We start from the raw sequence: 12,187 nt of genomic DNA on the forward strand, positions 1-12,187 counted from the left end.
GAGAGACTATCTCAGCGGCTCCGCCTCGCAGAAGAATATCCCGTTGAATCGCTCTCCAGACAGGCCACTGTAATTTCCGTTGTTGCATTTCTTTCACCTCAAAAAAGAGAGGTGTTCAGGTAAAACCCAGGTGGAGAATCCGCTTACGCCTCCAAAAAAGGGCAACAATAGTAGTTCAAAACACCGAGATGGTTGGTTTCCCCTCTTCCTCGTTTCAAGCGTTCCGTTGATACCCTGTCGCAACACTATTCGCCTGATTTGAGATGGCCTGCTTCGTCGAGGCGGTCACGAAGGGACGAGACGTGACGGTAGCGCTTGCTGGAAGCGCGTACGGTGCAGTAGCACTAACGGGGATATCTTGCTGCTCCGTGTGCGGCTGAGTCGAAGGACGAATGGAGGATGAAGACGGTGCTGACGTTGATTGCTGTTGTTGGTGTTGTTTGAGCGCATGTTGGATCAAAGGAGAGAGTCCAGGTTGAACTGATGATGACGAGTTGGGTGCGATCGAACTTGCAATGGTTGGGACCGGAGAAGGAACAGTTCCGAATGGAGAGTTGCGACCAGACGATACAGCTGCGGTCGCATCGGCGAGAACTCGCAGAGCGGGATCGAGTTCATGTGCTTGTACATCTCCGACAAGTCTCAACCTCTTGTCGACCCCGCCATGATCTCCCGTCCCATTCGCTTCGCGCGGTCTCTTGTCCCCGAGCACTGGATGCCTGACATCACTGATCGCGCCCCTCTCGTTCGACTCGGAACTCGCACTTCTCCTGACTTCGTGATGACCGTGTCCGTTCGATCCGATTCCGTATCCGTGCGTCCTGCTGCTTCCGTTCGAATTCGGTCCGATCGGGAAACTGTGTCCGACTGAACTCTGACTCATGAGCCCTTGCACGTTCGACGTTCCCCTCGACGGCACTGGATGAGTCGCAATACGAGTGTGCGAAGCCGGAGGGGACAATTGGCGCGGTTGATGCAAGCCTTGAACGGGACCGACAGGGTGAACTGTAGGTCGAACCCCGATCCTGTGCGGGGGTGGATAGTTGCCATTCTCGTGCCTGAGGCGTTCATGCTTGTCCGATTCAAGGTCGTCGTCATCATCGTCTCCTTCTTCTTCATCCCGTTCATCTTCGTCCTCTGAAAGATCCAAATCCGCTTCTCGCTTGACTCGACGTTTCCTCGACGCCATTCCACCCGTTGTCGTCTTTTTCGTTTCCGTTTTCTTCGCTCGAGCTTGTTGCCGAGCTTGTCGTGCGGCACCTCGAGCAGTCTTGGTGATATCCACTTCTTCGTACGCAATGTCGACTGGATCTTCGTCTCCATCCGGGGGGTTGACGGATACCGTTCCATCCGAGTACGTGTAGACTGCTCGAACTCCGTGTACCATGGCTTGCTGCAGAATCCGGCAAAACAAGCATCAGTAATCCTGGGTTTTCTCGAACATGAAAACGAAAGAGGGAAAAGCAAGACGCCTAACATGTTGTTGCAGATTGTCTTTGCGTGAGAACGATTTGCCACAGTTTTCAATCTTGCACGGAAAAGCTGTCAACCGACATGATACCACAAAGAAATCAGTTCCAAAATCGATTTGGCTTGTTGTACCTTACGAGTAAAGATCGGTCCCTCCTAAAGGAAAGAAGACTCACGTTTCTCTCCACGATGTACACTCTTGTAGTGTCGTTTCAAATGTTCACTACGTTTGAACGCCGCACCACAATTGTCGGCAGGACACGGATGTACTTTCTTCTGTTTGCCAACAGGAGCATCATCGATGACCGCTTGCAACGTCGTCGCGTCGTGGGTTCGACGACCTCGAATGATCGTGTTTTTGACAAACGGGATCGGAGGGTCTTTGACGAGTGCTTGATCCGGCAAGTAGTTGGGTCCTGAATTACCTATCGGGTCTTGGAAAAAGCTCCGGTCAGTCACAGGCTTTGGGAGATTTCCGGAGAAGCAGGAGAAGGTGAGGGACTGACTGTGAATCGCTCCAGTTCTCGGGAAAGGGTGACCAGGTTTCGATGGATCGGGAGGCAGACGGGGAGGAAGTTGTTCGAGAGGGATTGTTCCGAGGTTGACCACTTGGCCAGTGAGAGGATAGCCTCCTGCGTACAACCCGTCAGATGCGATCGCAGGTGGAGCTACGAGACCAGAGCCTGAAATCGGTCAGACAAACTTCAAAGGATAGGGGGCAGGCGGGTTAGAAAAAACTCAACTCGGTAACTGAGGATGTCCCTGGTTGATCGGGAGCGGTTGAACAGAGTCGACAGTCCTGATACGGCTCGGTCCGACTTGCATTTGTTGACTCGGACGCATCGGCCCATTCGTGGAGGGCGCTTGTGCACCGACGGCAGTGACCTCTGGTACCGAATGCGCTGAATCCGGAGGTTCATTGGCTCCCTGCTCTGTTTCATTCGGGTTGTCTTCGACCTGAAGTTCCTGTTCTAGTTCGTCAAGAGTCGATCCCGATGTTCCGTGTGGCGCAACTGGGCAACAGGAAACAGCTCGGCGTCAGCGGTCTTTTGGGGGAATCGTCATAGGATTCGAAAGAGAGAAAAGGGCTCACCATGTCCTCCTCCAGCTTTGCCACGCATTTTGTTTGAAAGAGTTTCGGCCTCGGCTTCTGCATCAGACACACTCTTGTGAGTCATCTCCTCAAGAACAAAAATGTCAGGTCATTGAAGGGAAAACGGACCTCCGACTTGTTGCCTGATGAAATTGTACCATCGCATAGCACACCCTGCACCCGGTCTTCCGAGCCTCTCTCCCATCTGGGTCCAGGTTAGAGGTGGTTCCTCCTTGATCAACTCGACCAACCGTTCGTCTTCTGCAGGAGTCCAACGAACTCTCGACCCTTTCTTTCTGCCCGATGCAGGTCCCAAGTTTGACCTCGATGACGAAATCGAGTCGAACGTCGTACCGCTAGTGTGGGCCTGGGTGGAAGCGAGGGTTCCTGACGAGTTCGAGTACGACGACATGGCGGCAGGAGTAGGTCGAGTCCGGCGTCCAGACCTGGTACGAGTTCCTTCGAGCTGCACTGATTCGTGCTGCGGTTCCTCTTGAACTCCGTTTCCAACTTGGTCGTGAACCGAGTTTGAATCCGAATCAACTTGAAGATCTTCCTGTTGAGTGTGATTTGGTGGGACGATCGGGGTAGGAGGAAGGTGGTTCGAAGGTGGGAACGGTCCATCTCGAGTTTGAACGAGTGCGGCAACGAGCGCAGCAGTCAGACTCGTGTCGTCGAGTGAATCGTTGAACGAACGTGTGGGAAGGATGTGCTGATCAGTCGAGACGAGAGTGCCTCCAAGTGCAGAAGAAGAAGAGGAAGAAGAACCACCTCCTGTTCCTGCATCAACCGCAAGCGTCTCTCGAGTCGGATCCATCGGTTCGATGCTGGCGTTCGTTCCAGTATAGGTCATTCGAGAGGAAGGGAGTTCAACGAAAGTAGAATGGGCTTTGGTGCTGCCGTTTGGGTCGGTTGCGGGAGGAGCAAGTGCGGCACAAGTCTCCTGCTCCTGTTGTTGCTCGGGTTGTTGGACTTGATCAGGATCTATTGCGAGTCATCCATAGAGAACGAGCTTCAGTAGTCTTGCAGTTCGGAGAGCGAGACCGAAGGCGAGGAGGAAGGAGAGGTCAAACACAACAGGGGAACCCATCCTCCTCCCTCGCCAGCTTTCAGGTCACGAGGGAATGCTGAGAACTCACGCGAAGTGTTCTGTAGATTCGAGGTGAATGGTACACCGCTCGTCATGTGGAACGCCTCGCGCGTCGCTTGCGCCGAGGCAACGTGATTCTTCCAAAGTCTCGCGAGGAGGGTCGCCAACGAAAACTTTATAGGGGTCTGTCTCACGTCCGCGTTGACCAAAAAAAATACTCTCTCTCATTCTCGCTCCCCGTGCTTCAATTTCTACAGTAACAGATAAAGACACAGCATCTGTGTATAGCATTTCTAATTTTTTGTCCGTATTCCGAAATGCATCTCTGCCGCTTTGGAAATGACAGGCTACTGCTTGAGCACTTCCTTGTAGTGCTTGTCAGCAGGTTGGTCTCGTAGTCGTTGCGCGGCTTGTTCGGGAGTAATGTCGCGTTGCGTCTCTGCAAACAGTTCGAACCTAGAGAAAAACACCCACGCACCATCTCAGTCAACACTTTTGATAACGGCTGAGAAAGCAAGAAGAAGAACAAAGAAAACGAAAAAAATGACTCACCCAACGAGGTATTTCTTGACCGTCGAACTTCTCAGCAAAGGCGGGTAGAATCCAATATGCAATTGCGCATACGCAGCATCGTGTACACTCTCCGGGTTCTCGAGATCTTGTTGTGAAACCAAAGAGTCGTGAACGGGAGCTTGGTAGACTCCCATCGAGTACGCGAACGAGCATTCAAACAAGTTGTCGAATCGACGTCCGACTGCACCGAGCACTTGAGCGAGATCTCGTTTCTCCCCTTCAGTCAGGTACGCGATCGAAGGAATGTGTCGACTTTGGGGAAGACAACAAGATAGAATTTGGACGTCAGGAAACTTGAAGCCAATCACAATCGAGGAGAGGGGAAAAAAGAAAACTGTACCGGTAGGGGAGTACCATGATTTCGAATGGCCAACTGGCCCAGTACGGGACGACCGCCAAAAAGTCTTCTCCGAGGTGTACGACTCGAGAGTCGGGCGCATTCGGAGACTTTTGGTACGTTGCAAGTTCGGTACATGCGTAAGTCAGGAGGAGAGAAGGGAGCGAGTTTGTCCTAAACACATACGACAGGTTAGGTGACAATCTGCGATCGCAAGAGATTACACGAGACCTTACAAGGTTGGCAAGCCTTGAACCGCTTTCTGCTCTTTCGCGAATTGACGTTGCGACTTGAGCATGACGGACGGGATCGATGGGACATAAGACATGGACCATGCCTACCGCGGAACTTGATAAGTATTTTTGGGGAATAAGGCAACGATTGAAAAATCAAGATCATACCTGACCATGAGGGTGAGGGTTCGAGCATCCCATCATCGATCCCTTGTTCTCGAACCTGCTCGCGTTTATGGGATCAGCATGCGGAGACAAGACACCAAGTACGTGGCGAAAATGCAACTCACACTTGAATGTACTTGATCCAAGGGTTCTCGTTCGAGACTTGAGTGTACAATTTGGTCCTGACAAAGCGAACCACAATCAGCCCATTTTTCTGACACAGCTCGCTCTTACGAGTAGTAGAATACTCACCATGCGTCAATGACACCAACGATTTCTTGGTCTTTCATTTCGGCGACCGTCAAATCATGTCGAGGGCTGAAACAAATCACAAAACATTTGCCTCGAGCCGGTTCCGTTTTGAACAGGGAAGCGATTGCTTGATCCTGAGAGACGGGAGGAGCGGGTTCGACGAGATCTGGCAACAACGCAGCATAATCGTTCTACAAACACCACCACGAGGAGGAAAAATCAGTTTTGTGATCTTGACTTTTTTTTTTTTGAGAGTGATGAGGGGAAAATGGGAAAGGCTTTTTACCTCAAAGATGTACGTTTTATCGTACTTGTCAGTGACTTTGCCTCCGGCACGCGTGTTGCCTGGACAGAGGTAACATTTTTCGTCGTATTCGGGTCGGTTCTCGAGTTGAGGAGCTTCGGTTGCGCCTTGCCAAGGTCGCTTAGTGCGATGAGCTGGATACGGAACAACGCTTACAAAAGGATCAGGAATTGACGTCTCGGGGGAGAATACTGGGATTCGGGGGGGAGCAAGAAAAGGACCCGAATCTCCCAACAGTCCGCTTTCCCGCTACATGTTCCAACGTACAGCTATGCTCATCATTAATAGAGCACGTACCATCGTTTCTCTTTCTGTACCCTACGAGAAGCGTCCACACATGGATCCGTTTCCCCCTCCCCCCCCACTTTTCATAGAAATGACGCTTGTTGTTAAGTCTCACAAGTACCCGGTCAATCTGCCAGCTAGCAAGACGACCTGGTCGAACGAACATGCTCCTCCTGAAAATAGACCGAGCCTCTCGAGACGAGAAAGAGAGAGAGAGTTGCGTTCACAACCTCGAGAATGGGATGATCAACAGAAAGAACTCACGACTACACAAGACCCATTCTTGTCTCAAAGGGTTCCACCTGCGGTGTGAATGGTCGAGAGGATTGAACGGAACGGCTTGTCCAGTCTGGGACGGGTCGACAGACATGTTTAGGGGTTGAGGCAGAGTTTCGAAAGTCGTGGTTTCTTTTGATGACGGGTAACCGCGTAATAAAAAACGATTCGGCGAGTGGGGGCTTGTCATATGTGATAATGTAAGGAATCAAGTCGATTCTCGTAAACAAACCTCGTGGGAAATCCTTTTCGGTATTCTTTGGCGCGAACGTGCGCCAATGGCAGCATGACTAAGGCGGTTCTGTTTATAAACGATCACCGACTTGTTGATTTCGATGAAACGTTTCAACGATCTAGTCGGTCCCCCTATGACCAGAGCAGTTACGAAACATTTCCACAAGGTCATCGAGAACTGAGACCGACGATCCAACTCATAACCGCAATGAAAACAGGTTGAAACCAGGCTTTTTTTTTCTTGCATAAGTAACGATCCAGGGCACAAGCCCAAAACTACGACCCCAAAACTTATGCCGAGAGCTTGGCAGGGAATCGGTTCTGCAACAAGAGCGCCAGATTAGTGAACTGGAAAAGCGGGAACATGGGGAAACGAGAAAAGACTTTACCTCCTCACGTTGCTCGTCCCACTTGGCGATCCACTCGTCTGTTTTGAATGGAGAAGCTATAGTCAGATATTCTGAAAGAGGCAAGAAACACGGGAAGGAAATTGAAAAGTGTACTCGGGCAGAGCGAGTGGTAAGTGCGCCAGAACTATCAAAAGATGTTTCGGTCAGTTTGAAAGGGCTAACACTTGAAAGCGAGGGATTCGAGATTCATGTCACTGACAGTCTTGCACGCAGGGAAATCCTCTCCCTTGGCATCAACGCATCGGAAGTAGTCCTGGTGGAAAGTGAATCCATCGCCGTGAGTGACATTCGAGGGAAGAGGGGGGACCTAACCCAATGTAGTGATCTCACCACGTAGGATTGGAACTAGTATTGAACAATCATGCGGAACGATGCGCGAAGAGTCAGTACGGGAGGCGAATCGGAATGCACGCGAAGGGACACAGTCCGATCCCTCGCTTCGCGCGACGAGACAGAAGAAAGGATGAAACTCACGCAGTGTTTCGATTGGTTCGTGTTGGGGAACCGGGCGTCGAATGCGGCGGTTTGGAGTACGGTGGACTGTGAGGGGGGCGAGGTTGCAACAAGATGAACACCGATCCGTCAGTTCTCGCACTGTGAGCCGCTTATAGGAGACTTGATCCTCGGCACAGCGGGTTCGAACAGACTACTCACTTGACCTTCTTCGGCAGACATGGTGGACAGGGGACGTTGATGCGGGAAGAGTAGGCGATCGCAAGCGAGCCCAAAGTTGCAACCTACTCTCCAACTGGCACTCACCGCAGCCGCTCGCTCGCTTTCGCTCCCACCCGCATCCGTACCCTGCCGATGGACTTTCTCAAAGCAGAGATCCAGAGCAAGAAGCGCCAGCTCGAACACTTGTCGCCCTCTCCCTCACCTGGTCTCTCCACCTCGACTGCGACCCACGATGACAGTCCTCCTCCGAAAAAGTACCTCAAGCGGAGTGAACTCGAAGCTCTGAGAGCACACGAGGAGCAGGAACGAGCACAGGAGAAGGAACGTCTACGCAAGGAACGCCTGTACGGCACGAAACCTCAGTCCCCGAACGCCGCCGCCGCCGTGCCAGATCGACTCTTGTCTCCTGGAGCAGCGGCACAATCGTCGAGAGGCACTTCGGCCGATTTGTCTGCAGGAGAAGACAAGAAAGCCGAAATGTTCAACGTCTCGAACGACGAAGCGATTCGAAGGTTGCGCAAGATTGGACAACCGATTCGATTGTTTGCCGAGACGGACAAGGAACGCAGGTTGAGGTTGAGGGCACTCGAATTGATCGAGGAACGGTCCGAGGGACAGCGCAACGATTTCGCTCGGGCGATGGAAGGTCAAGAACTTGGGATCGAGCGAGAGAAGGAGAAGAAGAAAGCGGCAGACACGCAACCTGCGAAAGACAAGGCGAAACTAGATGCCACTGCAAAGTCTGAAGCACAGTCTCGATCAGTTGAAGCCGATGGCAAACCAAAAGTACCAAATCCGAAAGACGAAGAGGTCCTGGTCGATCTTGACCTCGTCAAATCGAACCCGCACAAGGTGTATCCCCAGATCTACCATGCTCTCAAGGTATGTAGGAGTTTCCGATCGTCGCCCAAATTCGACCTGCGCGCGAGACTCACGTGGCTTTCCTGCTACAGCGAGTTTTGAAAGAATGGGAACAATCTCTCGCGGATCGACCAGGTTCGCTCTTTCTAAATATCCATAGCCCTCCTTTTGCCCGCAGCTGACGCGATTCGAGTACCTGCGTGCAGAATCGGTCAAACTTTCGACACAAGGCAAAGTCGCTGCTGCCACTCAATCCACCTCGGCCGAATACCTCAAACCGTTGTTCAAACAACTACGGAAACGAGTACGTCAATTCGCAAGCACCATGTTCGGGAAAAGTCTTTTTGATGTTGATCATTGCGGTACCCGTTTCTTTGGCAGGATCTCGCCGACGATGTTCTCCTCGCGGTGGCCGAAATCACGTTCTACATGCAAACTCGCGAGTACCTGCGCGCAAACGATGCATACCTGCGGCTATCGATTGGGAATGCTCCATGGCCAATCGGAGTAACAATGGTGCGTGACCCAAAATCTCGACCATTGGACAGAACGCTGCGATTTTGGGCTTACTGACAGAGAAAGGTCCCTCGATTTTCGTAACAGGTTGGTATCCACGAACGTGCAGGACGTGAACGTATCTTTTCCAACAATGTTGCGCACGCACTCAACGACGAGACAAGTCGGAAATACATTCAAAGTTTGAAACGACTGGTACGCTCAACTATCAAGCGTCTTGTTTGAAACCCGCGAGCTAAACTTGTTTTTTTTTTTTGATTTCGATTGTGATAGCTCACTTTTGCTCAAGCTATTCGCCCTCCAGCTGATGTCTCCCAAAAGTGCGTTTTCCTATTGAACTACAGGCTTTGTTTTAAACATGAACCAAACGCTAACTCTTGCACCAATCCGTTCTTTCCTTCTTCAACCCGCGCAGGATGGGTTGAGGTCAAAGAAAACTGGTTTCACGCTTGCGACCATGTCGTTCCCAGCAGAAAGTCCCGCCATGTAATTTCTCGTACCCAGTGACAAAATGTTGTTTTATTCTTTTCTCTCGTGTTTAATCGAATCAAGCTCTGTGCCAGACACGCCTCTGCTTTTGATGCCGACGAATTGGCCTGTTGGAGGGCTTCGAGCCGAAAACACGTAATGTCGCGCATATTCCCAGCCAAGCTGTATTGCGAGCACCGTGGGCTTTCTGTTTCAAAGTTGCTTTGCGAACTAGACGACTCGGCGACAAGGACGTCTCCGAATTTACAAGAGCGAGTCGAAAGAGAGCGTCATCATGCATTCTAAATTGCAAACAGTTGATCTCCCAAACCCAACCACCACCTTTACAACCAAAACGAGCAGCTGTATCGCAACACACACTTTCAAGACTTGCGCCCCTGCCGCTCTGAAAACCCCGAATGTATCCAACATCTCAGAGTTCCTCGTCTCGAGGACCTTCGTTCGATTACTCTCGTGGACCTTCGCTCGACGCCAGTTCATCCGTCGCGAGTGATCCCTTCGTAGATCGTTCTCTGTACGACCCTTCCTTGTCCTCTCGCAGCACGAGTTCCAGCAACAACTCTCGATCTTCATCTCGAGTTCGAACGAATCCCACCACCGATCAACCGACAGGTCGAAACCCTTGGTCGCCACTCTCTTCTGAACATGGAGGTTCTCCTCCTCCTGAATCGGATCCGACTCGAACCCCGAGACCTGGATTACCGACTTCGACGAGTGATTTGTCGAGACAGATCTCGGCAGCTTTGAGTGAAGATCTACCTCCTCCTTCTTCTTCTTCGACCAGTCCTGTTCAGAATGGTAGGAAACGTAGTGAGAGTGGTGCGACTTTGAAAGCGTCCAAATCGACTGGGAAACCTCCTTCTTCATCAAGTTCATCCTTCATGTCACAATTTCGAACAGGTATAACGAATTACCCTTCTTGCTACAAACGAGACTTGTGAGCTGATCCGTAAAGGGACAGGTTCTGGATGGTTCGCACCGATGGTCGAACAAGAGGCTCCTTTGAGTCGAGAAGAGTACGCCGCGAAAGAGAAGGAGAGGATCGAGAAACTCAAGAATGGGAGTAAATCGGCAAGACGACCTGGGTTGATGAAACGGTTCAGTAGCGGGTTGGAACTGTCAGGGTTCGGTTCAAGTCCTTCAAAGCGGTAGAACCATCAACACTGTTTCCCTTTTTGGTACATTGACCCCCTAATACCTGTACTTGCTCTCTGTTCATGCATCCCTGGTTGTTGTGTGCTCGCGATCAAAGCTTGCTTCCAAGTATCAGGAGGGATCTGCTTGGCGAGGGTTTTCAAGAAGAAAGGTTTCATGAGAATCGCAACATGCTCTTGGACGTCGAGTGCCTCGCGAGAACTACAGGATCTGGGAATCGCGAATATGGTAAAGCAAAAGCGTTGCAGCATCACAACACGTTAAAAAAGGGCAGGTACAACACTAGAGGGGGGGTTACGAACAAAAATGACGACAGGGTACATCAAAGGGTTATGTTACGGAAATTGACGACACAGGGGATGGAAGGGGGAAAAGCTAGATTCGAGAGACGATACTATGTTTCAAAGGGGAAACATGATGGTTATCAGAGCTGAGACCGCAGATTGAAACGACATTAGATCCTGCAGGAGACGAGAACGATACAAACTCGTTGAACTGACTTGGTCGAGGAAATTTGAAGCCTGTACGAGATCGCTCAGACCTCGATTCCCAGTCGTTGTGGTCAAAGTCCCGTTCCCGGATGGTTTCGGTTTCGTCAGTTGTTCGAGCTCGTGTATCCTTTCGTCCTTGAGTTTCAACTCGTGTTCCTGTTCCTCAATCCTGATCTTGAGCTCTTCAACTTCGCCTCGCAGTTGATCGCATTCGGCCGCGACGGCAGCAAACTCTTGCGCTCGTTTGTCTCGCGAACGTTGCGCGGCGAGTCGATTGCGTTCTTTGCGTTCGGCAGCCCGATCCGTCGAAGGGGTCCCGTTCAACCCACTCGCGCTGCCATGAGGTTGCGGCGAGACGTTTGGGGACTCGTACGCAGGTGAACCGGGATCGTGGTTCGTGACCAAGTTGGGGTCGATCGGGATCGAAGGTGCGTGGGTTGAAGGGGACAACTTGATTCGCTTTCCCCTCGTGCCAGTCATCGAGCAAGAGAAGGTGCCAGCGGGAAAGGGGAAAAGGGTTCAAGGTATGATGAGCCAAAGTCAGATGGCAAGTAAGCGACAAGGCAGTAAAGGCCTTTCTCCAAAGTTTGCGCGACCTGGTCCAACTTGCAAGCGAAAAGGAGATCGATCGAACGGCGAGATCGAAGCTGGCTGGGCGAGTCGGTCGGGTTTGGAGAGAGAGAGGAGAGGCGGGTCATGCACGCGCATCGCGAGAGGCTTCACCACCTACCCTCACACCCCTCCAAGATCCGATGGTTCAGCACCGTGTGAAGCTCGGGTACTCTCTCGTGACTGGGACGCGTCCGTATCGCTGCTCGCTGCGTTGGACGCTCGTTCGGCTTGATCTCGCCACGTATCGCCGCATACACTCTGCCTCGATCATCGTCATCGTGGACTGGCTGGCTGATCGGGGTCTTACGCAGCCGTATACAGCGCCTTGGCTTCTGCTCTGTAGCTCGCACGCAGCTTGGATCACGCTTACGAACCCGAGAGAGGATATCGCACCGCCTTGTCGCAAATTCCGCAGGACCTGATCAGCTTCTACTACAAGAGCAACCCGATCTTGGGCACTGATCTCTTCTAGAGTGGTTCCAGCCCTCGTGCGCGTAGTGCTGACTCGCTAGCTAGCGTTGACGCCGACGTTCAGCTCGGCGTCATCGATTACGCAGTCGACGGCCCGACAAACTTGTCCAGCGCACTCTCCTCTCGCTCTCCAGCGTGCATGCTCGCGATACGATCCTCCCTAGCCAGAACGATATTCATCCGCTCGTTGTCCTC

At 51.8% G+C, this 12,187-nt stretch overlaps 5 protein-coding genes across 5 annotated transcripts; 2 read left to right on the forward strand and 3 right to left on the reverse strand.

Moving 5' to 3' along the window:
- Nucleotides 1–214: 214 nt before the first annotated feature.
- On the reverse strand, nt 215–3,748 carry JCM15063_006402 (uncharacterized protein; the record flags this gene model as incomplete). Its single annotated transcript, XM_076680499.1, has 8 exons — nt 215–1,393; nt 1,478–1,542; nt 1,647–1,895; nt 1,977–2,138; nt 2,214–2,483; nt 2,564–2,620; nt 2,693–3,547; nt 3,703–3,748. 8 exons carry the CDS (start codon nt 3,746–3,748, stop codon nt 215–217), a joined length of 2,883 nt encoding a protein of 960 aa, XP_076532348.1.
- Nucleotides 3,749–4,000: 252 nt separating this feature from the next.
- Nucleotides 4,001–6,172, reverse strand: GAL7 (UDP-glucose:hexose-1-phosphate uridylyltransferase; the record flags this gene model as incomplete). Its single annotated transcript, XM_076680500.1, has 9 exons — nt 4,001–4,109; nt 4,206–4,478; nt 4,567–4,737; nt 4,800–4,900; nt 4,965–5,019; nt 5,087–5,143; nt 5,214–5,404; nt 5,500–5,651; nt 6,067–6,172. 9 exons carry the CDS (start codon nt 6,170–6,172, stop codon nt 4,001–4,003), a joined length of 1,215 nt encoding a protein of 404 aa, XP_076532349.1.
- Nucleotides 6,173–7,529: 1,357 nt separating this feature from the next.
- On the forward strand, nt 7,530–9,199 carry PRP18 (mRNA splicing protein PRP18; the record flags this gene model as incomplete). The annotated part of the gene is made up of 7 exons (XM_076680501.1): nt 7,530–8,279; nt 8,351–8,393; nt 8,465–8,562; nt 8,640–8,774; nt 8,862–8,969; nt 9,048–9,094; nt 9,190–9,199. 7 exons carry the CDS (start codon nt 7,530–7,532, stop codon nt 9,197–9,199), a joined length of 1,191 nt encoding a protein of 396 aa, XP_076532350.1.
- Nucleotides 9,200–9,661: 462 nt separating this feature from the next.
- Nucleotides 9,662–10,415, forward strand: JCM15063_006405 (uncharacterized protein; the record flags this gene model as incomplete). The annotated part of the gene is made up of 2 exons (XM_076680502.1): nt 9,662–10,163; nt 10,225–10,415. The coding sequence occupies 2 exons, from the start codon at nt 9,662–9,664 to the stop codon at nt 10,413–10,415; spliced, it is 693 nt and encodes a 230-aa protein (XP_076532351.1).
- A 427-nt stretch (nt 10,416–10,842) lies between these two features.
- On the reverse strand, nt 10,843–11,389 carry JCM15063_006406 (bZIP transcription factor; the record flags this gene model as incomplete). The annotated part of the gene is made up of 2 exons (XM_076680503.1): nt 10,843–10,848; nt 10,919–11,389. The coding sequence occupies 2 exons, from the start codon at nt 11,387–11,389 to the stop codon at nt 10,843–10,845; spliced, it is 477 nt and encodes a 158-aa protein (XP_076532352.1).
- Between the last annotated feature and the right edge of the window lie 798 nt (nt 11,390–12,187).

The sequence above is a fragment of the Sporobolomyces koalae genome (assembly GCF_050403365.1).
Source record: "Sporobolomyces koalae JCM15063 DNA, S_koalae_JCM15063T_v1_ctg39, whole genome shotgun sequence".
Taxonomy (NCBI): domain Eukaryota; kingdom Fungi; phylum Basidiomycota; class Microbotryomycetes; order Sporidiobolales; family Sporidiobolaceae; genus Sporobolomyces; species Sporobolomyces koalae.